The sequence below is a fragment of the Polyodon spathula genome, chromosome 7, assembly GCF_017654505.1.
Source record: "Polyodon spathula isolate WHYD16114869_AA chromosome 7, ASM1765450v1, whole genome shotgun sequence".
Taxonomy (NCBI): Eukaryota; Metazoa; Chordata; class Actinopteri; order Acipenseriformes; family Polyodontidae; genus Polyodon; species Polyodon spathula.
The window spans coordinates 57,612,323-57,637,262 of record NC_054540.1 but is presented as its reverse complement, the minus strand read 5'-3'; the positions used below and the strand labels follow the sequence as shown (position 1 = coordinate 57,637,262).

The 24,940-nt window shown below is 37.6% G+C and overlaps 1 protein-coding gene and 1 long non-coding RNA gene across 2 annotated transcripts; one reads left to right on the top strand and one right to left on the bottom strand.

The window, feature by feature from the left end:
- The first annotated feature begins 110 nt into the window (after positions 1-110).
- On the top strand, positions 111-13,740 carry LOC121318930 (V-set and immunoglobulin domain-containing protein 4-like). The gene is made up of 10 exons (XM_041256139.1): positions 111-144; positions 5,012-5,374; positions 5,639-5,905; positions 7,640-7,693; positions 7,786-7,854; positions 8,366-8,416; positions 9,066-9,101; positions 10,373-10,483; positions 11,363-11,384; positions 12,106-13,740. The coding sequence occupies exons 2-10, from the start codon at positions 5,131-5,133 to the stop codon at positions 12,155-12,157; spliced, it is 906 nt and encodes a 301-aa protein (XP_041112073.1). The 5' UTR covers positions 111-144; positions 5,012-5,130; the 3' UTR covers positions 12,158-13,740.
- Positions 13,741-16,986: 3,246 nt separating this feature from the next.
- Positions 16,987-19,101, bottom strand: LOC121318931. Its single transcript, XR_005950638.1, has 2 exons — positions 18,957-19,101; positions 16,987-17,298 (listed from the first exon to the last, which is right to left on the bottom strand). It is a non-coding gene; the product is annotated as an uncharacterized LOC121318931 (long non-coding RNA).
- Positions 19,102-24,940: the final 5,839 nt, after the last annotated feature.

Genomic DNA, 24,940 nt, shown 5'->3' with positions numbered 1-24,940 from the left:
ATCAAGACGAGCGAAAAAGTACTCTGGAAGCATCTGCTAAGATGTGTGAGGCCTACAAGGCATATTTCGGCATGCCTGTCGGGGATCAAGACAAACCCTGGGCACCTCATTTCACCTGCGAGCACTGCAAAAAAACTCTGGAAGGTAAGATGGACAATTGTTGCTCGGAATTTTATGTTATAAAATTTGTTAACATTTTTTAAATTGTAAAAGTTTTTAATTTTAAAATGTTTTACAATTTTCAATGTTATTGAAAAAATATATATGAAAAATGTTGAGAGAATCTCTTACACATTAGTCATGGGTGAAATAAATGTATTTTTGTAGGATGGTACAGAGGGGAAAAGAGAGCCATGAAGTTCGCTATCCCAAGAATTTGGCGTGAACCCACTGACCACTCAAGCAACTGCTATTTCTGCATGGTGGACCCTTCCAAACGTCAGACTGGCAAGAATGCACCTGCTATCATGTATCTGGACCTTTCTTCATCTATTGCCCCGGTGCCACACTGCCATGAGCTCCCCGTACCCACTCCTCCAGAGAGAGAGCAGCAGTCTTTAGAAGAGAGCAGCAAGTCAGAGAGCGAGGAAGACGTTGTAGATCCAGATGACAATTTCAGAGGTGGAGCTGAGGAGAGAAACCCATACTACCCCAACCAAAAAGACCTCAACGACTTGATTAGAGATCTTGGTCTCACCAAGTCCAATGCCGAGCTTTTGACGTCTAGGCTCAAGCAGTGGAACTTGTTGGATGAAAGTGTGCAAGTCGCAGATCAGAGGAAACGTCACCAACCTTTTTCCAGCTTCTTCACCCGTCAAGATGGGCTCTGCTTCTGCCACAGTGTTACCAGTCTTTTCGAGGCAATTGGAATCGTCTGTAACCAGAACGAGTGGCGCCTCTTCATTGACAGCTCATCCAGGAGCCTCAAAGCCGTGCTACTCCATCATGGTAACAAGTACCTGTCTCTTCCCCTGGCTCACTCGGTGCACCTCAAAGAGGATTACAACAGCATCAAGACCTTGCTGGACGCCTTGAAGTATGATGAGTACGGCTGGGAGGTCATAGGAGACTTAAAAATGGTGGCATTCCTGATGGGTCTCCAAGGCGGTTTTACCAAGTTTCCCTGCTATCTTTGCCTTTGGGACAGCAGGGACACCAAGGCGCACTACCACAGGCGGGACTGGCCACAGCGGACCGAGTTCTCTGTGGGGAGGAACAACGTCAAGTGGGAGCCACTGGTGGACCTCTGGAAGGTGCTGATGCCATCACTGCACATCAAATTGGGCCTTATGAAACAATTTGTCAGAGCTGTAGATAAGGAGTCGGCAGCCTTCAAGTACCTTCAAGACTTCTTCCCTAAGCTGTCTGAGGCAAAGGTCAAAGCCGGTGTCTTCGTCGAACCACAGATAAAGAAGATCCTGGAGTGCAATGAATTCCCCAAGAAGCTCACTAGTAAGGAGAAAGCAGCTTGGAACAGCTTTGTCGCAGTGGTTCGGGGCTTCCTGGGCAATCACAAGGCCGAAAACTATGTGGAGCTGGTTGAGACTCTGGTGAATAACTACGGCACAATGGGCTGTAGGATGTCCCTCAAAGTCCATATCCTTGATGCACATCTTGATAAATTCAAGAAGAACATGGGAGCTTACTCGGAGGAGCAAGGCGAGCGCTTCCACCAGGCTATACTGGACTTTGAACGCCGCTACCAAGGACAGTATAACGAGAACATGATGGGAGACTACATTTGGGGGCTGATTCGTGAAAGTGATTTACAGTATAATCGTAAATCTCGAAAAACTACTCACTTCTAAATCTTTTGTAGTCATTTTTGTATTACTTTAGTATAAATACATGTTAATTTAGATTCATATGTTGTTTTTTTCTTACTTTATGTGAACGAAAAGACACAAATTCACCCATTTTCTCATTGGAAATAGGTAAATTTCAAAATATCACTGTCCTGGTCACAAAAGCAAAGTTTGTGGGGAATAATAGCCATTTTCTTTACTTTTGAGGCATACGCAATTAGGAAATAACACTTACTACCCAGGAACAAAAATTGTGTTACATAGTGTAATAATAATAACATTGTTTTTGTTATTTTGTAATTCTGAAGTCATAGGGTAATTTTGTTACATTACACACTATTTCTTGCGAAAATGGAATTGTGTAAGAAATTAGTCATATGCAGTACATTTATTTGAAAGGCAAGTTAAGGTGTCCCATTGTCAGTAGAATTTTTAATTTAATGTGTTAGGAAGCCTTGGGGCTCCTAATACCTCTAGCAAATACTTTTTTTTTTTTTTGCTTCCTTGTACAGAAATGTTATTGATGTTAAAATATATTGTATTTTTTAATCTATATTAAAAAAAAAAAAAGGATGTTTTCATAAACAGTCCATGAGAGTATATGGTAAAATGCGCTCAGCACTAATGCATGTCACCCTGAGACAGGGCATTTCACATTGTAGGGTCACTTTCTAGTGTTTTTATATATTTTTTTATTTCAAGCTACAATGTAACTCCATGCAATGGGGCCTACTCATGCCACCATTTTAAAATGGGGGACGTCAGATATGAATCGAATCTGAATAAATATTTGTCCCCTTTACCTCTGTTATTTGCTTCTGCTTACAATATTCCACCAGCTAAAAAGCCGCTTTAATTTCTGTATTATCACGCAAATAGGAGTATGCACGTACGTAGGGCTTTCCCTTATATGGTAGATAATAAGTTGTGGACTGTTTTGTAACAGCTGAAGAGCAAGAAAAAAATAAGGTGAAAATCAAATAGAAATCTACGTACAATTTTATTGTCACAACATACCTTGCATTTGCAAATTAAAGTATATAGTCTGCAGCACAAGTCCTGCATTTGCTTATTCCTTCATAACAAACGAGTAACTGCCTTCCCCCAGTAAGTAACCGTTGTGCCTATTAGCATGATTGTACAGTTGGCTTAAAGAGGTAAATTGGTATTTCAGAATTGCATAATAGCGTGCACCTGGAGTGACAGTGAAGCTGTTAAAATGTAGCCTTGGACACCTGGTACCTGACCTGGTGATGAAGGTTTGCCACGCAGACTTTGCTGAAAACAATGCATTTTTTTAAATTAGTGTACAGGTTAGTGATTAGCCATGAATTTCTAGATTAGAACAAGTGGGAGATTCAGTCTGCCCTAGAAGACCTCTGTGGTTTAAATACTTAAAGACAGAAAGGGGCTGTGGTTACTTGCCTCACCCAGTTAAATGGCTGTATTGGAAATGGCTGGTCCAAACTTACATTATGAAGTGGTCTTCATAGTCACGCTGTATTTGGAGGATGGGTAAACATGAAAATGAAGTATACGTGCAAATGCTTAGCAAAAAAAAAAAAAAAAAAAAAGCCACCTTGTGTCAACTATAGCAATGACCAAAGGGAAAAAAAAAATAAACATTTGCATTGTGTTGTGAATTAATAATATTGTCAATTTTGTTTGTAGTTTATTGAGATTCTCCACCGTGGCATTATCGCAGTACAACACCATGCCTCATATGGCTTCACTATTCCCCTAATTACTGGGGGATTTTGTTGGGCATATGAAATAGCAATATTAAAATAAATCTAGCTTACTCAGGCTCTTATCACTGCAACGAGGAGCAAAAAGAATGATAAACAGCAACTGCAGAAAAAAAAAACAAGGGTTGTTACGAAGGTCATTACAACCACTTACGCTATCTGAGGAAAGAAAAAGGAGAAGTGTCACCACTAAATGTATAAAACAAGGTCAGGTCCTATTTTTTTCGACTTTTGGGTATCTGTTCTCCAAAATGAAGCTGCTGTTTGTATTCATTTTGCCACTGGCATTTAGTGCTTCAGCTGTTGGTGAGTTAATATTTTTATTTTTGACACTATTGATTGGTTTCGCACAATGTAGGTAACCCTAATTAAAATGATCTTTAGAAGTGTTTTAGAAAGCAAAAGGAGTGGCATAATTCTTCTTGAATGTTTTCACTATACTATTATCCTGCCTGATTAATGATACAGTAGACTCCATTGTTTATATATTTATATAACCTGTCCTAGATCACAGAATAGGGAGACACTTCATTGTCTTTAATGTATCTATACACTCTCCTTAATGTGAGATCCAGATGTGTAAGCTACTTTAATGGCATAAGATTTCTATAAGATTTGTTAAGTACTTGGGTAAATTAAGTCATTTATTACACCGTGTAACATTTTTTTTTTTTTTTGTTCCTGGGTAGTAAGTGTTATTTCCTAATTGCTTATGCCTTAAAAGTGTAGAAATGGCTATTATTCCCCACAAACGTTGCTTTTGTGACCAGGACAGTGATATTTCAAAATATCACTATTTCCAAAGGGAAAACGGGCAAATGTGTGTCTTTTCGTTCACATAAAGTCAGAAAAAAACAACTTATGAATCCAAATTAACATGTATTTATACTAAAGTAATACAAAAATGACTACAAAAGATTTAGAAGTGAGTAGTTTTTCGAGATTTAAGATTATACTGTATTTACAAGCAAAAAATTGTGTTACATAGTATTATTATTATTATTATTATTATTATTATTATTATTATTATCTGGCTCTGTACGCATCAGGCGGATTACTTTTGAATAGGGTCCATAGTAGAGGTAATATTAATATTATTAAATAATAATAATAATAATAATAATAATATGTAATCAGCAGACCATATGTGAATGTTTTGTCCTATATACAAACAAAAAAAAATTGTATAGTAATTGTTGCCAGGTAAATCTACACATTTACCGCATTATCTATAAAATTACTGATTTTACACATGAACCATGGCGTGCAAACACACATATATGTTACTACAATAAAATGTATGATATACAGAAAAATGAATGGCCTTTTTCCTTTTTTAACCATTTAGTGGAATCCTCTAGGACAAAAAAATTAATTGGGTGGAATCAATCACAAAAGCACTATATCAGAATGTGACTTGCACATTTTTTATTTATTTTTCTTTGTTTTCGCCAACAGATGCCAATAAAAACCTAAGCGCGGTGCCCAGCATCACTGCAGTTCTGGGCAGAGACGTTACCATACCGTGCACTTACCAGCTGTCACCGGGATACTCCGAAGTGAGTTTAAAATGGGCAATGAGGAAGGATGGAGACACTAAGACTATTCTCTACAGGGACAGGCTCAGCTACAGCATTCCCCTCTCGATGTACAGATCCCGAGTAAGCGTCCCAAGCACTGACCAGGTCGGGAATGTCTCGCTCACTCTGAAAGAAATGTATTTCCAGGACAGAGCAGATTACTTCTGTGAAGTGACCTGGAGAAATGGGAGCGAAAACACAGAGCAGGACACAGCGCTCATTAAAGTATCTGTCGTCCAGGGTAAGAGTCTGTTGTGTTACTTGAATATATGTGCAGTAGTTTTGCACCAGGGAGATGCAGCTTATATATAATACAGTTTGCATGTCCGGGATACCATTAACCTAACAAATGAATCCTCTGAAGCACTGCTCCATAGATGGAAGGTGTCTGTACGAAACTGTTTTACCTATATTAAAACATTATTTGACAAGTGAATTGGTTTTAAATATAGATATACACATTGTTCCTGTCAGTGGTCATGTTTTATTTTTAATTGTGTTCTAGTTCCTGTTTCCAAACCAGTTATGCCCAATGTCCAGTCCCCACTCTACATCCAAGCGGGTCAAAGCATCAGGCTCACTTGTACAGCTGCTGGGTCTTTACCCATCACATACATGTGGTACAAGAAGCAACCAGATGGGACCAAAACAAGGTTATCAAGACAAGCTTCCCTCCGCATATCTGATGCAGGAACATACTATTGTGAAGCAGAGAATGGTGCTCCTGGAAAGAAAGTTGAACAGAGTGATCCAATAGAACTTATTGTACAAGGTAGGCAAATCCACTTGTCATAAAACAGTAGTGGATATGTATATCCAGCGCATGAGTGGCAGTAGAAATAAATACAGGAATTATACAGTGCATTGCTTTATTACCACAACTTTGCATGGCCTTATCTAAAACAGTTCTAATGCTTTCATTTAATAGCACTTACAGACCTTTCAAAATGTCTTTAAAAGTTGACCATTTAGATAATGGTTATTTGAGTACTGCAGAATAACAAGAGCTTGCCACAGATAACTTCAGCATGTGACCCAATATCTAATGCTAGCAGTGCAAAGAGAGGGGTCTGTCCTGTTGGTATACATATTTTTATAGAGCTGAATGGCCTAAGGACTCTCTTGCACTGTCACTGTAGATGTTTGATTTTCTGTACCTTGCTTCAGATACTTTGCTACGAGATAATTTATCTCAGGGTCTCATTATTGCCATTCTGTTATCTCGTCTGTCTTCTGTTTTTTCTCGAGACCCTAATATAAATGATCTCGTGATCATGAGATAATGGAATGATAATATTGAGACTCTGAGATGAATTACCTTGTGATCTCGAGATAACAAATACATAATGTATTTTTTCTGTTGACCTCAACGAGTTGCCGTATTATTGGTTGAAAATTCCACAGCAATGTGAACGGATTGTAACGTGTGAAGTTTGACATTAATTTCTCTTTTTTCGTTCTCTCAGAGTGATTCTAAGTAATGTCTAAAGATTATACTTATCAAACTACTACTGAAGATAGTGTAATATTATCATGTAAAACCAAACTTCTACAATTTTGTGTGGATTTTATTAGCTAATATAATTACGTAAACTTTCAACTATTTAACATAGTAAAAGGAATACATTTTAAAAATGGAACTGTGGTATACAGTTAGGAAACTGCCTTCACATGTTGCTGTGGCAAAGTGGTTTGCAGTGTGCAGGTGTAGAGGTGATGCAGTGCTCAAGACAAGGACAAACAACAAAGTACTGGTGAAATGGTGGTTTATTTTTAAATCCAACGTCACTTGACAACAGCAAAATAATGGAGGACTAGCAATACACAACGATGTGTATTGTGCAGTTAAATAAACACAGGGTTCAGTCCTGAGATAAGACACAGTATTTCAAACACACACAGAATACAAACAGGATCACAAGTCCAGAGTGAGTGCTGAAGTGCAAGTGGTGAAATACAGTTTATTCAGTGAGTACGACTTCAGTGAAGTCCGGGTTGGGAGCTGGCCTTAATCAACAGCTCCTGGAAGTGTTAGCCGTCTCTAAATGGCAAACAGTACAGTTAACACGGCAAACAAAACATGCACGAAACACTCAAGGTACAAAACAGGGTCCTTCAGCAGTCCTCTCGCAACCATAACAAAGGAGCAGATCACCTCGCTGCATCCCCTTTTGTACCATCAGTCACGCCCCCTTGGTTAGCGAGTACAACCGCTTCTCCTCCAAATCGCGGTTGCCACATTGCTTCCTTTATGGGTAAATGACATGGTGTACCATAGCTACGCCCCTTTTCCAGAATGCCGACTTTCCCTTTCCACCTTTCCCTGGGAATTAATTGTCAGACCATCCAGTCTGGGGCACTCTGTACCCTTTACATAGTACCCTCACAGGCCAGGAGCGAGATTTATAACCAAGATTCATTCTTTCTCTGTCACAGTTGCATATTCAATTTACCCGCTATGCACATATAAAATTGTATTTTCTGTTTCTTTGTTTCTCTAATTTAGTAACGAAAATTCCCACGTCTACTTCTTATACTGAAACCAGCAGCACTGAACCTGGTAATGATTCCTAATCATGTTACTGACTTTGTTAACAAAATGATGTCTTGTTGCTAGAAGTACCAAAAGCTTTTTGTGATGTTCTCTCTTAGAACGGAGCGAACTGACATCTGAAGACTATAGCTACTATACCACTGAACAAGATAACTGTGATTCGACAAGTATTTTGGTTTTGCAAATGTTTATGGCTTTACTCTATATATATATATATATAAGTGAAAGCAAACTTCAACAATTTTATCTAATATATTTAAGTTAGGATAATTTCACCCACATGACTAACTCCGACTCTTGAAGCCTCTCAGGCTGATATCAATGCTCTAGGGTATAGAGAGAGGAGCCTTAGTGTGCTGGGAGTGTGTGGGCGGACTTGCAATGCCTTAATTGGTACAGAACAGTAAGGTAAACACACCCAAAATAAGGTCTTTGCTGTATTCTGGTATGTTAATCTAGCCCCAGCTTGTATGGTTTTGGGGATCCATCTACTTTATATATATTCTATTCTAGATATATATATATTCTACTGCCTCACAATTGATTTCCCTATGTACAAATACTGTATTCCGTAACGAACTTGCTTTGATGCTTGCAAAGCTTTGATTAACTATTTTAAAAAAGATTAACATTTTTTTAAATGTGTTTATTTGCACTGATTTATTTTTTTAATTCCAGATGTCACAGATACATCAGCCACAGAGTCTACAGCACATACTGCTGAGAAAGGTAAGCACGAGACCAGGAGTTCAGGAAGTTTATTCAGAACAGGTTGATGTCAGGGCTAGTAAACTGATGTACCTTCATGAGCTAATGAGAAGTGAAGGAGGGACAGGACTGTGGTTGATTTATGTGAAGTGGATGCTTTATCTGAAGTGACCTGACATGATTAGGCACTGTGTCAGTTCATAGTTCATATAGCTATAGTCTGAACATGTAAGTGCTATGTACTTAGTGTATATAGTAATTTGGATGTGTGTTAGTTTACACACAGTTTGTAATGACAGAATGTGTATGTGGCTTGCATACAAAAATTGATAGTTTATACTTTTGATAATTTCTTTGTTGGTCAGTAATGGATTTTGTAATTACAAGTAGTGAATGTACTAGTGTACTATAGGGGCTACGAAAGAACATATAACTTGTAATGTTCATACCTTTGTATTTACATAGCACTTGATGTGCAATTATATCGATTAAATACTAAGCTTCTTTTACATGCCATCCTCTTCCACAGAAACAGTAAAAATAACATGTTTTAGTTACAAATAAAATAAGTTCTTGTTACAAAAAGTTACAAAAGTAACTGCCAGTTTAGACTATAGCTTGTGAAATAAATGAGAAATAAGCTTGGCTAATTTAAACAAACTTTTTGCAGATGGAAATGCTGTTTCTCCTGCTTCGCATCAAAAAGGTACCAAATAAGTATATTAACACAAGGATCCACGTTCTGTTAACTAGTGTGGTACACCAGAGGGTACAAGGTTCAGGTGCCTTTTAGGACAAACTAACCCATGTGTCAAATATGAAAAGTTACTGGCTTATTTCTTTTAAAAAAACAAACAAAACAAAAAAAAATTCTCTAGTCCATGACACCAGGAAGCTGCCCACTCAAAGATTCAGGTTACCATACATTGCAATATTCCCAATGTTACTTCACATTTCACCAGGTTTCTTCATACCGGAAAAAAACATCCTCTCACTACTGTTGCTCTGGCTTAGTGGCTGGTCAGAGATACATGTAGGAAAAAACAATGACCTATTCTGCCCAGACAGTTTGAAAATATGCATTTTAAAGAGAAAGTAGTCACAATTGTATGGTGTTCGAAATCATCTGGAGTGGTTCTGGGTTATTAGCTCCAACATCTGTAGGATTAAAGTAGGTTTTTTTGAAAATTTTGTTAAAAGGTACCTAAAATGCCATTTGAAGCTACTGCTGTAAAACAGGAGCAGGCTGCTCCAGCTGGAACCTTCTCACTTCCCCCCTTTGTTTCAGTAGTCCTGACCTTATACACCTTTGCATTAGATCACACAACGATATGTCATCACCAGTAATTCAGCTGCAATAACTAACATATGGTTTCCTGTTGCATGTATCTTAAATTCCTATAAAGTATTAATGGATTTATGTCAAATTATTCGAAACTCAACAGTTACTGCATTGACCTTTTGCACACCTGGTCAGGACAGAGGATCTGAAACAATGTACTGTAGATGGGGACTGAGCTTTACTCTGATTAGCCATAGTTTCCCTTTACTTTCAGTAGAGGTCACTGCAGCCAATAAAGTGGGATAGAAATAATGCTAAAAACATGTGTATACCAATTCATTGCATACAGTATAACTGCATACACGTTTGAATCACATTTCTTTATAAAACATTAACTATTTTAAACAGTTAAAAGAACTGGCCATATACCTAATGCCAACTGCTAGCATACTTGGTGGTAAGGCTCCAAAAGGGTTCTAGTTACTAGTTTAAACAACTTTCTCTGTCACTATATCCATTGCTCCTAAAAAGAAACTTAGCTATAAAGTTAGAGGAGAAGCATCTTTGTGGGTGTCTCTCCTTTCTTTTCAGGTATACTGAGTAACCTCTTCAGGACTCTCATAACACCTCTGTTATTGCATTACTGGTACCGCTTCTCTTGGACTCTTGCAGTGACTTCATTGTGTTTCTTCCAGGGAACAGGACTCTGTTAAGGGTCTACATTCTGATTGCTGGTCTCTGCATCCTGGTGCTCCTCGTTGTCATCATAGCCAACGTCATAACTGTGAAGAAAAGGAATAAGCAAAGTATGATTGGCATCAAAACCATGACACTATGGGGATGTTTGTGTTGCACTGTTATTGTGAGATCATTCTTGCAGGCGCAGGTGCTTTTGTTATCGCTAAGTTTAGGCTGGCAGAATAATAGTCCTGGTCTCCCTTTTCTTCTGTTGAAGATTATTTTATTTTTTTATTTTTTTATTGGCTGTTGTGTTCTCCTTTATCTCCATGTGGGAGGTGACAAATAGCATTATGATTATTGTTAAGCTAGTTTCCAGGGCTTGGCAACAAAAACAATAAACCTGAGCCGGAATGAACCAGCTGTTTCTTCCTGGTATCTACTCACTTCCTGTGCGGCAAGTCATATGACATGATTAGATACCAGGAAGTAGCTGAAATATACTTGAAATATCTGCAGATTTCAAATTGAAGTATAAAACAGTAGCTATGTATAACAAGATTTTTAGCTGAAGAAAGGGGGGGGGGGTGATCATAATGCTGCTAAGAGGATAGGAAATGGAGTATAAAAACTTGGTTAGAACTCCTTTAAAGGTCATCATTTTAGTGTATAATGATGTCTTGTGGAGTTGAGTTTCAGTACACAGTGTATAACTATTCTGTGCTAAACACCATTCCCTTCCTACTGTTTGATATTCACTGGAATGGATTTGCCAATGCTACTTGTGTCTAATAAGCCTCAATTTCAAATGTATTCTCCCTAATGATCCATAAGTGCAACCATTAAGGTTAATAACACTTTGGAGTGGTTATATCTAGTTGGAAAGCTAGCCTATTAGTCCAATATGACTTGCAAGCAATGGAAAAACCATCTGCATTTATTAAGTAAACTAAATAATGTGGTATTTCTTATTATCTAATTAAAGCTTGCTTTCTTTCTTTCCATAGAAAATGCATATGACCTTGTAACGTAAGTATGACTCTGCACTGTGCAGTAATTCAATCTCACTTTTCGGTTTACTTTATAGTTCCTGTATACGATTCATTTTCTTTACGTAGTAAAACCTGACTGGTGGGAGGCTTATGCACTGAACTTTATTATGGTTAGCCTATAGAAGGTAACACAAAGGAAAGTGGTAAGAGGATTCAAAATGTAAGTCCAGAGCAGAAAGGAAAAGCTACAAGGGGTGACTAAGGTGTTCCTGGGGGACGGTTGTGCTCACATTAGGAGTAACACAAAGTGAAATTGTTAACACAACAGCTATCAATGTATTAGCTGTGTACTCTAAAGCAGGGGTGTCAAACTCAGTTCCTGGAGGGTCGCACTGTCTTCTGGCTTTCGTTCCACCCGAGCTGCCATTCCCTTAATTGGTCTAATTATTTGATTCATTGGACAAATTTAACACTTCTCTCTAGGCCTCAAATGTTTTATAGGCAGTGCACCTTGAATCAACTGCATTTTTTAAAATCATCAGCTGTAAAAGACAAACAATAAATATGTCCAACTCAACAAATAATTACATCAGTTATGTTAATTGAGAGCTGGAATGAAAACCAGAAGACAATGCAGCCCTTGGGGACTGGTGTGACAACCCTGCTCTACACTCTTACTGTGCATCAGACAGATACATCTGTTTTGGTAACTTTTTGTTAATGCCTATAACATGTACGGATTTCTCTTATTGTTGTAGTTTTTCCCCTCATCTTGCTAGGGCACCGAACAGCATGGAAGACAAAAAATGAACTGCGCGCGAAAACGAATATGAAGCAATGATATGCAAAAACGAGAATGAGTATGCTACCATGACTAAGACCTGAGCCAGCTCAGGAATCAATGCATCAGGACTCAAACAACTGCCCTAGTTAGCAAAGTCATCTGGAATGGTACTGTGCTGCATTCGTGCATGGTGATCATGAAAATCAACGTACTTTGAGTATCTCTATTACAGTTCAAAATTGCAATCTTTCACAACTCTGCTCAGTCATCGGGAATTCCATGTTAGGGCTAGGTTACACAGTGCATTGGGGTGGTAACTTTTTCACAACTTTTATTCTGCCTTGCAACTGCTGTTTTGTAGAAAATTGTGCAAGTCCCCTGGACAAGCCCTCAGTTGGGGCTTATCTGTGCACACTTGGAAGTGCTTGAAGTTCTTGCATATCGTTTCCATGTGATCTTCTGATCATGTGTGTTGATATCTGTGGTACTCTGCTCTGACAAGCATTTGTATTTAGTAAAGAGTGGATTATCATGAAAACAAAACTTTCATTAGCACAACTGCATTCAGAAGCAAACTATTATACCTTTATCTGCAGAAATCAGCTATTAAGTACTGGGATCCATACAAAATGCCCTACATATTTTACAAACAGCTCATTGTTATGCTTTCAGCTTGAGTGCAACTCTTAGTATATGTATTTGTATTGAGCTAAACATCTTAAAAACAGAGATATAATCTGATATCTGGTTGAAGGATGTTTGGTTTTCACATTAAATGTCAATAAACCCACACAAAAAAAATAGCATTTGAGTAACTTTTTTGGCAGGATTTTGGTTTCAGTGTGTTTCATGTGTTATTATTTGAAGACATGCTGTGTTAACAATTGTAAGAGTGAAACATTTTGTAAAGCTAGAAGATAAACCATAAAAAAATGCATCCAGTGCATTCCCCAATGCTGTACTTTATAGATACAGAAGTATAATTGTATTGATATTACTATACATGTCATAATTACACTGTAACGACACCGTAACTACACATGGTTGTGCAGTTACAATGTAACAACATTTTTTATTACAGTATGATAACTATAGACAGTTGCTCGCATACTTTGTAATTACAATGTGCTTACGCACATGATTGTGTAGTAACAATATAATTACTTTGTAACAGCACATCTAATTACAGTGTAATTACATTGTGTTTTGAGACTTAAGGGGGTTGCTCTTGTATTTGCAATATTTTGAATTATATTTGTGGCATTCAGTCAATTAACAAAGCCTTTTAGTTTCTCAGGGATTGTCTAACACTGGAATTCTTATTTACAGTATGGTCTTTTTCATCTGAAAATATTATATATTGTTTTAATAAAACACAATTAGGATGGCTTGCTTTTACTCAAGAAGGGTTGGATACCTTATTTTAAAAACACTTAAAAATCAAAACATCAACTTAAGAATTCATATTTAGTCAAATGCTCTTTCTTTGCATTTAAACGACTGTTCAAATACCTTACATGTGGTTATATTATGGATGCATTACATTATCAAACTAGAATTATTTGTGACTCGTAAAACCACAGGGTCCACTGCATTGTCCACTGCATTGTATGCATGCATGCTCTGGGAAATCTAAAACTCAATTTGTATTGGTAACTTCAATTCCCATTATCATATTTGTATGGTAGGCATTTGTGCATGTTTCTGCAAGTGTAACACAGCAGGGAGGGGGTTAATATCCTCCCTGCCAAAAGCGTACTTGTTTAATTATTTGTATTAGTTAATTATTACCTGTACCTGGCTGTTCTCGTAAATTATAGCCAGGTGCAGGATATTTAAAGAAAGCAGCCAGTCCCCTCAGGGCTGCTGCTGTGTGAAGGAGCCCGATTGAAGAGGTGCTCAATCATAGTAAAAAAAGATAACTGTGTTCCTTTTTTTTTATTTTGGTGAAACTGTGTGTTTTGCAGCTGGCTTACTAGAATTAGGTTCCTGACATGTATAGACAGCACTCCAAAAATGGAGTTAGGGTTTTGATTTGTTTTGTAAAAATTAAAGTGTGCGCAAGCGCTTTTCTTTCAGTTCCTGTGTGTTGTGTCATGTTTTGAAGGGAAAAGAGCCTGAGAGAGCCTGTGTGGCATAAGTGACAATACATTAAGTGTGATGATTGAACTTTGGACCAACCAAATGCCAATAAAATGACCTATTTTACTATACTAGAGTTGCAGTTGAATAGAGCCCCACACAGACTGAAGTGTGATCAATTGTGCTTACAGTGCACTAGATTGTATTGTGTGTGTGCTTTAGCATCTCATTGTTAGCCTCAGCTCTCTGAAGATCTGTTATGTAGCTGTAGTTGCCCACAAAGACTGCTTGTCCAATGACTAAAGACTCCCAATTAAATACTGTTTGTTGATCTGAGCGCACTTCACGTGTATTTAATATGTACTGTGTTGTACTGTATGCGTTTGGCAGGTAGTAAGGTCTCTGATATTAGTAAGACCTCAGATCTTTGAAGAACCCTTCTGTAGCCTGACACTGTCCATATATAGCTATCTGATCACAGGATATCACACATCCTCTTTTACTCAAAGCCGTAGTTAGCATTGGAAGTCATGAGGGCCATTGACATTCACTGAGAGCCTAAGTAGGCATTTGCACAAAAAATAAAAAAAAAGATGCAAAGTGCTTACTCATTGTTTTTTGTTTTTTTCTTTTTTTTCATGTTGCAAACAAGTGAAAAGGTATTGTATGTGCGTTATTACACTGTGCGTTAAGTGGGAGATGACTGGATATTTGTATTAATATTAGAGCTAACTATTAAAAATTATTTACAACATTTCTTCCCTCTAAATTGGGGTACATAAGGCACACAGACTAGGAGTGTAAAGGCCAGCTTTGGACACCCCAGATTTAGCTATACTGGGCTGTATAACTATCACTGCTTGTGTTCTGACTGCCTGCTTACAAAGGTGGTTTAAGCAAGCCGATTGTGTGGCTTTGGCAGAACTGCTCCAATGCAATTCTATGAGAATCTCGATTCACCCGATATGCTGCCCCCCCAGTCAATACTGAAAGAGGATTAGTACACAGACTGTTATCCTCAATAAATATCTTCAACAGCTTTAAACTTGAATACTCAGGAAGGACATGCAAGATAAAATTATCTCTCTGATCCCATGCAGCAGTGTGGTCATGTGGTTATTTCTGTTAGTGCTGTGTTGTTCAATGCTTTAATTCTTGTTGGTGCTTCTCCGTCTCTGTGCCCCTGTTTAGTCCGTTATAATGCAACGAAAAACTGCAATGCATGATAAATAGTGAGCATCACAAGACTGATTGAAATGTGTGTCCACTGAGGTGCATTAAACAGAATGAGCATGTGAAGCTGAGCTGTAAAAGAAGTGAGAAAGAGAAGCTTGTGAATAATGAGGTTGAAAATGAAGAAGAAATGCATATTAGAGGCCTAGTCACAAAGCTTTAAGAAATGTTCTTTTTTTTCTAAATGAAGTTTGATTTTCAAGAAAATTATGTTGGAAGAAGATCAAAGACAGTCCAGAACTTTCTGTCTGTGATTTAACTCAGGAGTTGAGGCTTGCGCTTCAAGTAGAGCAGTGTTTTGTTAATGTTATTTATTTGTTATTTTTTATTGTTTGAAATTTGGGGGCTTAGGCAGTGCTTGTTTATTTCTAGTTAATATTAAGGGCTAGATGACACTACAGCAAAGTTGTTGTTTTTCTCATGTTTGAGTCATTGCCTTTCGGCTCCCCAAGATAGACAGGAGATGTATAGAATAGTGACGCTGTTAAACTCTGGCTTCCTCTTCACTGCTGTGGTAATCTCTGTCACTTCTGAGAAAAGTACTTTATCTGGAACACGCAACTACAGTTCTTTGGACATAACGTGTCATTCTTTGTGAAAGTAAATGTTTTTCCATTTAATCATGATCAGTCACTACACTACACTGCAGCATCCTTTTTGCATCACTGAGAGTACTTTATCTGAGCTGCCCATGTATGCTATTTCACAGTATGTTATATTTTAATATTATTCAATCCAACAGAACACTAAGCATTGACCGCGGTCTTAACATTAATCTTGGACTACCTGGTGTTACTTTAGGCTAAAGGGGTCCTGTAACTGACCATATGTAAGATATTACCTCAGATCACAACTGGAGGGTTTGAAAGACTCTTATTAGCACTAATCTTGGACTGTCTTAGCTACAGTAACACAGGGGGTCCAAGGTTAGTAGTAGTCAGGGTCTGGAAAACCAGTCAGTAATTGATAAAAGTAAAACTGTGTTGTGGCAATGTAGACACACATACACACACATAAATATATGTATTATTTGTGACATACAGTATTATAATGATCGAAACAGTGTATCTAACGTTTTATTCAAGTGAAATCTTATTAAAAAAAAAACGAAACTGCAAAAAAACAACATATTATTTGAAACACAAACATTGTGTTACATTATTGAAATAAAATTAACTTTTAGAGATTTAATGTTACATTTTCTAACGGAATAGGCAATCCAAAAATAGAAGTGCTGCATTTTCATAATCTCTCTTTCTTTGAGGTTTTTGCTTCACATTTAAGAGGAATGAGAGTCTGGTTTGTCAACCATTGTTTTAAATAGGAAGTTCGGTTTTGAAACCTACACCCAACGAACTGCAACTGAAAATTGCTTTGTTTGGCTATCTTTTACCATATGCTGTATGCTATACTACATGTGCTAATATACTTTTATCAGGTTATACCACACGTATTTTATAAAGGAAGCAAACACAGGTTTTTTGGAAAAAGATATGAGAATTAAACATGAAACACACAGTGGGATAAACAAGGGTCAGCCTGGGGAAAATCAAGGGGTGTATTTGAACATAAAACAATCACATTTTTGCAACTCTGTAAAATGCAAGTAGCTGCCTTTTCTGCATAGGCTTGAATGCAAGCATGTTTGATCGCTTGCCATTTGGTTTCTTCACTGACAGCATAGGCACTGGTGACTGGTCTCTCTACCCGCAGTGTGTGAAGCAGCCCCTCGCTTGGGGTATTTGACAAACTGACACTGATACCAAATTGAGTGTCCAACTCAGCTTGTCAAATACACTGAGCGGGGGGGCCTGAGAATCAGAGGCAGAGTATGTGCTGCGCGGCCATCGATCTGAAGGAAAAGAAAAAAAACAGGAGGATGATTGATAAGATAATCCCACGCAGATACAGCAGCACAACTAACTTAGCCTGTTAGCTTGCACTGCACAGAGTTTACTTGCAGGAGTCAAGAAGGATGGACTTGCCCTTGTAGATTCGTACTGTAATGATGTCAATTTAAACAGATCTAAAGAGTATGAAAGACAAACTTCTAAGAAAATATTTCATTCTGTTTTTTACCACAAATTGTTGTCCCGCCTAGGCAATTGAGATTTCCATTTGGCAAATAAACACAAGCATATTAAATATGCAAAATGTTTTAATGAGAAATCCGTCACACAAGTGCAGAACACCACTCAAAATACCAGCTATTTCCAAACAGTGCAGAGCACCTGGGTGGAATGTAACTCTGACTCCATTCACTGTGGTACTACACCCACATCAAGTGCTATTCACACAAACTGACACTTTTAAACGTCACTGGAAAACAGTGCAGTAATATACAAATACATTCATAATTACTACTTTTTGTATTAACCGCTCTGCGAGTTTGTTAAAAAAAAAAAAAAACTCAACTGATTGATGTACCAAACAGTAGTTTCCTGGGTTGCTGTTGTTTGTTTTGGAGTTTATAGCTGCATCAAAGCTTGCAGTATTTCAGCTTCAATAGAGACATTAAATCTTTAGTCTTTAGATCCTGTTATTTAGGGAAGCATTATAGTTCGAAAAACATCTGTTTTTATGTCATACCATCATGTTAATTATGAAGTCATTAGCGTGTAGGAAGTACATTTAATACTCTGGATAATGGGCACGCTGCCGTGGTAACACGAAGCAACCATAGGTATAGTCATGTATACGCTCATAAGCTCATTGGTATTTGGGTACTTGTACATTATTCTTTGTAATATATCTGCCATTGTGAACAGTAACACTACATACCTTGAACCTTAACTAGCAAACAAGTACAGCACAGCATTGTTAATGTACCACAGGTTTGTTTTTGGTGAAGTTGTCACAGAATACAATTTTGAGGCAATTTTTCTGATGTTATAAAACTAACTTTCAAGAAACAGCTCAGACCAGGATAGATCAGTTCAAATGTCCTGAGTTGTTTCTTTTATATTTATATATATATATATATATATATATATATATATATATATATATATATATATATATATATATATATATATATATATATATATATATATATACTATCTATCTATCTATATATATATATATATAGAGAGAGAGAGAGAGAGAGAGCGAGAGAGAATTCCTCTTTGAAATGGTTCTTTGCCATTCACATTGCAGCTAATACAATCTTATTGCATAGCTCCCAGGTGAAAAGCTTTAAATCTACTTAAATCAACTTTCATATAGCAAGCACTAAATGATCAAGTCAACTTGATGTACAAAGTTAGTTTTAAGTTGTAATTCTCACTTTGCGGTGCGTTAAGAAAGAAATGATCTCTCATATCGCAATTCTTTCTCTCTCTCTCTCTCTCTCTCTCTCTCTCTCTCTCTCTCTCTCTCTCTCATATATAGCTCTCTATTCTACTTATATATATATATATATATATATATATATTATATATATAATTTTTGTTTATATATTAAAAAATACATTAAGATAACTGATCACAATAAAAGGCAGCACTCACGTACCCAGGCACCTGTTTCTGGAGCCCTGTCTCCAGCACCCCCCCCTCCTTCGCCTCCTCCTCTGCAGTACAGCTCACTGCCTCTCTCTGTCATGTCTAGAGCTAGTGAGAGCAGGGCAGGAAGGTAGAACGTTTTGAAGGCCTCTGAAATTCTCAAGAGGAAGCAAAAAATGGGGAAGATAACCGTGAGGTTAGCTAGCAGGAAATATCTGGGACTAAAATGTCAAAATATCAGTTGTGAAACATACAGTAGCAGCTTCAACTGTCTGTGTTTACTTCTAGTTTACTGCATCTATCTATATATATATATATATATATATATATATATATATATATATATATATATAGCCCATATGTACTGTATATTATTATTAGGTTTGATACATACTTACCGTACTTACATTTTTGTAAGTAGTAGTATTTCATTCATACTAGTATTTATTTTATGGACACCAGGTTGAAACGCTGTGAAGTGTTGTGCTCATAGCTGGGTCCATTTTTCACAGTATTAGTACCTAGTTATAAACAATACAGTATGCTATTAATGTACTCCAAGGAAAGGCCAAGTTGTTCATGAATGGGTTAGGTGTAGTAATCTTACAACTTGTGCAGCATCATAATGATGGTACTTTTTTGTGCTATGGATACTCTTTAAAATGATGCAGCTTAGTACTGCTACACATATAACCTCTTTGTTAGCACTGATATCTATAGCCGGTGTTGAGTGCATTTTAATGTTTGAATGCACACGTCTGCCGAATGAGTGCCGTGCTCTTCTTATTCTTTGAGATAGCATTTTGGTCACTTTATGTTGAATGTCAAAAGCACATTGAGTTTGATCATAAGAGATGGGGGAGGAAAATAACCCACAAGAAAAAAAAAAGACTTTGTCTGAACTGGCTAAAAAAAACCATGCTACCGACTTCCTCTTATCATCAGTTTGGTTTGGGGTGTTTTTTTATTTATTTATTTGCACATTCTAGAGGTGATAACCACTGCTTTATAGCTTGTTGCAAATCCTCAGGCCCAGTCACTAAAAAAACCACTCTTTCTAGAATAATATTTATATATATATATATATATATATATATATATATATATATATATATATATATATATATATATATATATATATATATATATATATATATATATATATATATATATATATATTATAGTTTTTACTTATAATACTCATAATTTAATTAAATGTAAATGCACAACTGTATCAGAAAAATGTTAGGGTTAGGGTTATCATGTAAAACAAATTACACATCAAGTACATGCAATAATAACATTATAATTATGTGTAAGTACACATGTATTTACTAAGTAACTTACAAGTAAATACACAGTAATCAGAGACACTTAATGTGGAGCGTTACCCAAGAAACAACTTTAGGTGTATTTATTTTTTATTTGTGTTCTATTTATTCATGTATATATATATTAAAAAAATGTAGTCAGGAGATAATTTGTTGCTAGGAGACTTTAATAAATAAAAAAGCACAGTGACATTGTCATAGTCACCTCCTGTAGCACAATAGATTTGTAGATGATTGTCTATATCTAAAGTCTGGCTCAAATCTACTACCTTCTCTGCCGTGTCCTGTGGCCAAACGATGTACTCTTGAACTTTTTTGGCTTCGGGGGCAGTGGCAAGCAGCTCACAAAAATCATCACCAAATGTTTTGTGCAATGTAAATACATGCAAATATTAACATCGCATAAATGAATAGCTACTGTGGCATTGTAATTTAATGTATTGAGAAAGTGAAACAAAAAAAGGGTTTGCATAGTAATTACTGGTAATATTGCAGGTATGTATCACTAGCAGCACAAGCACACACACCCTCTCTCTCTCTCTCTCTCCCTCTCTCTCTATATATATATATCTATCTCAGTGGCAGCTGGTGGCCAAAAAAAAAATGAGGAGGAAGAAAAACAGAGGGCTTAAGCCCCCAGCAACAGTAGAATCTTATTATTGTGTTCTGACTGACAACACTTTTCAGATTATTTATTTATTTATTTGACAGGTGCCTTTATCCAAGGTGACTTACGGGTGTTACAGGGCAGTACTGTACAGGGTTACAATGCAAGATTAATATTTAAATACAGTATAGTTTACAATAAGTGCAAATAATACTACTAAAAAACAATATGAGCTAGGATGCAGCAAGTTAGGATTACAACAAGCTATATCTACAGTGACATATTAGTCACATAGTAGCCCATCATAGTTTATGCTAATAAATGTAACTGAGAGTATTATAATGCTATACAACAATACACACACACACACACACACATATATATATATATATATATATATATATATATAATATATATATATATATATATATATATATATATATATATATATATATATATCAGTGTGTGACTCATGCAATGTCAAGAAATTGTAATTTAAAGTAGAATGCAGTTGCTGTTTTCAATGTAACTTATTAGCAGTTAGAGATGTTAATGGTATTCATTGGTATTCATTTCAGCTTGACTAGAAATTGACTGGAAAAATCCCCCAATTTAAATGAAGGCTTAACACTTTCAGGCTACTGTATATTTAATTTGCTGATGCATAGCAGTTCTTAAACTATCTCGCACTGCTTCTCTGTGCACTCCTATATTCAACCTAAATATTCACAGGGCTGGGTTTGAGGGGTTCTCCAGTGAGAAATAATTCATCCTTTTTTATTTCCAATGTTCCAGTCCAGGATGAAATTAGCATCTCAGATTTGATTGCCATGCATTGACAAAAGTTCAATGTAGTGTGCCATGTCACATGCATGCTTTCGGAGTGCATAACCCTGATGGACTTGCACACCTTTTACTTTGTGCTAAACTACCTTGTTAGTTCCCATGTTCTAGTGTCTTAGACAAGGGACTGACCCAGCCTTGCAATTCAGTGAGTGATGTTGGCTGTGCTGGGTTTCAGAGGACGTTGGTTTAATGATTAAACATCACTGCTATTGTGTTTGTTGAATAGCGTTCCAGTGGTGCCCTGGTTCCATATTGTATCATGCAGGAAAATAAACACTTAAAAAACAATAATATAATGTGTCCACTGTCCACTTAGTGCCATTTCAACATCTTTGATTTTAGTTGTGAAATCATTTATAAAAGGGAAGTGCTTAACCACTGGGCTTTTGTAAACAGCGTTGCTTAAGAAGAACAGTTGATTTTCATCAGCCAGATATTTATGTGGCAATTTGCATTCTGGCATTGAAATCGGAAGAGAGCTGCTGGTAAAAGAGAGAGATGAAGGGAAGGCACTGTTGCAACCTAGAGCAGTTTAGTTATCATAGCTTGATTTCAAAGGGACAAATAAAAAAAAAAGGGAACCCTTTTGGAACCTGTGAAACTACACGTACACTTATACAAGGCATTTCACAAGCAATCCCAAGGCACTAGTAAAACAATCTATCAAAACGCTTATTAATAACCACCCATCTAAAAGAGAAAACAAAATAGAACAAAACCCATGCCCTTCCCACCAAGCCATGACCACATCCCCAGACTGCAAGGCCATCAGCCTTTACTTTGAACCTAAACACAGAAATTGAACCACTATCTCTAATATCTTTAGGCAGTGGCTTGGTTCAGTGTCATAAGGCACAGTGAAAGCATATACTGCATATACCAACATACTAAATCACCCAAAAATATGATAAAGCAATGGTAATCTTGTTAAGCTCCGGTAGATGCCGTTGTAGGCTTTTGAAGGTGAAAGTCAGTGCAAAGGACCCTTCTTCATGGCTTGCTATAAGTATAAGACTGTTTCCACACTGTTTGTGATTTCCATGCTGAACTAAATGGATCATTCATTTATGCAGTTTCTGTATAAAATAACTTCAAATTACCTTTACAAATACGGTCACAAAGGCAGCAACCTGGCAAAGGGCAGTCCAGTTTGAGTTCCCCTGGGTTATCTGTATAACTATACAGAAAAGGGCAAGTCCTGTTCTGTCACAGTGAGCTCCACACTTGAATAGATTAATAGCAGTTGCAATTGGTAGATCGTGCAGTTAGTATCCCAGATCTTCAGCATTCAGTTATGGTTATGGGTAGGTAAGGTCAATGAGGGCCGTCGGTGTTGGAGAGTCAGGTTCTGCCAAAGTACATGAACTTTCAACCCATTTTGATTTTTCTTCTAACAAAACTGACTCACTGTGAAGGAGTCACTTATGGCTTTAGGGCCCTCGGATTTGAGCTGATACTCTTTTGTTGTAGCACTGACTTCTTTAAAGGGAACACAGATAAGGTCGCTCTCTGTGGACACCATCTTGGGAAGGTCAAAAACTGTATTCAACATTCCCATTTGTCTTGATCTGTTTAGATTATTATGTATTATGTAATTAGATTTACCTAGTATAAGAGTATGTTGTCACATACAGTGCATAGTGCCAGGGAATGGAAGAGAAAACAAATCTAGAGTGACTATTACAAGTTGTTTTACCTCTCCCTCACCATTATAGTAAGGGAAGGTTGGGGGACAAGAGAGTCCCTCTGTGAAGTTTACTTTAGTGCTTCAAACCTATTCAATTGATTTAAGTTCTCTGTCCGTTGAGAACTGTAGCTCTGTGAACCATTTGGCTAAATAAACTGGATTTGAACTCTACTCATGCTGCTCCTAGTGGTGACAGTGCATCTGCATCCCGACAACCGTGTCGCCCTCATCCACAGAGGTGAGAGAGTTGACTGAGCTCATCTTAGCACCGTGTCGCCCCTGCTCACAGAGGTGAGAGAGTTGACTGAACTCATCTTAGCACTGTGTCGCCCCTGCTCACAGAGGTGAGAGAGTTGATTGAACTCATCTTAGTACCGTGTCGCCCCTGCTCACAGAGGTGAGAGAAATGATTGAACTCATCTTAGCACCGTGTCGCCCCTGCTCACAGAGGTGAGAGAGATGACTGAACTCATCTTAGCACCGTGTCGACCCTGCTCACAGAGGTGAGAGAGTTGACTGAACTCATCTTAGCACCGTGTCGCCCCTGCTCACAGAGGTGAGAGAGTTGACTGAACTCATCTTAGCACCGTGTCGCCCCTGCTCACAGTGGTGAGAGAGTTGACTGAACTCATCTTAGCACCGTGTCGCCCCTGCTCATATAGGTGAGAGAGTTGACTGAACTCATCTTAGCACCGTGTCGCCCCTGCTCATAGAGGTGAGAGAGATGACTGAACTCATCTTAGCACCATGTCACCCCTGCTCACAGAGGTGAGAGAGTTGACTGAACTCATCTTAGCACCGTGTCGCCACAGGGGTGAGAAAGTTGACTGAACTCATCTTAGCACCATGTCGCCCCTGCTCACAGAGGTGAGAGAGTTGACTGAACTCATCTTAGCACCGTGTCGCCCCTGCTCACAGAGGTGAGAGAGTTGACTGTACTCCTTACAGAATCACTGCTGCAGAGGGGACAAGAATACAACAGAGGCCCTTTTCAAATCTCCTGACATGAAACATTCAGCTTACCGCTTATTGAAAATTGACTTTTTGTTTCTTAAATAGTCATTAAGCATGGTCAGTTACGATGTAAACAGAAACAATGCTGATATAAAACACACATGCTAGGATATTAGGAATAGAAATTAGGAAAATAAATGAAGACTGTTCTCTGCTGGTTTCACAGAACCCTGATTCACACTTATCTTGGACTACCTTTGTAAGGGTCTGTGAAACTAGCCGATAAAGAATCAATTAAAAAACTGTTCTGTGCACAACCAAGAAATCTCAATGAGATGTCATCATTGTGCAAAAGCAGAGTTCAGGATCAGAAACAGGTGATCCTGATGGTGAGAGACACAATGGAGGTGGCAATTAAACCACAGATCCTCTTCAAAAAAAAAGAGAATGTAACAGGCAGTGTTGCGTGATGCACTGTAGTTATGGACCAGTTATCACCCTGTCAGTGAGATGAGAGGAAGTGGAAAGATCTGTCACCATGAATGCATATCACTGTCCTGTTGCTGAAA

Bases quoted from the DNA above. Each gene is read 5' to 3' on its own strand.
- LOC121318930 (XM_041256139.1), top strand. From the start codon at position 5,131: ATGAGGAAGGATGGAGACACTAAGACTATTCTCTACAGGGACAGGCTC. The intron at 5,906-7,639 runs GTAGGCAAATCC...TCTCTAATTTAG, and splicing joins AATAGAACTTATTGTACAAG to TAACGAAAATTCCCACGTCT. The intron at 7,855-8,365 runs GTATTTTGGTTT...TTTTAATTCCAG, and splicing joins AGATAACTGTGATTCGACAA to ATGTCACAGATACATCAGCC.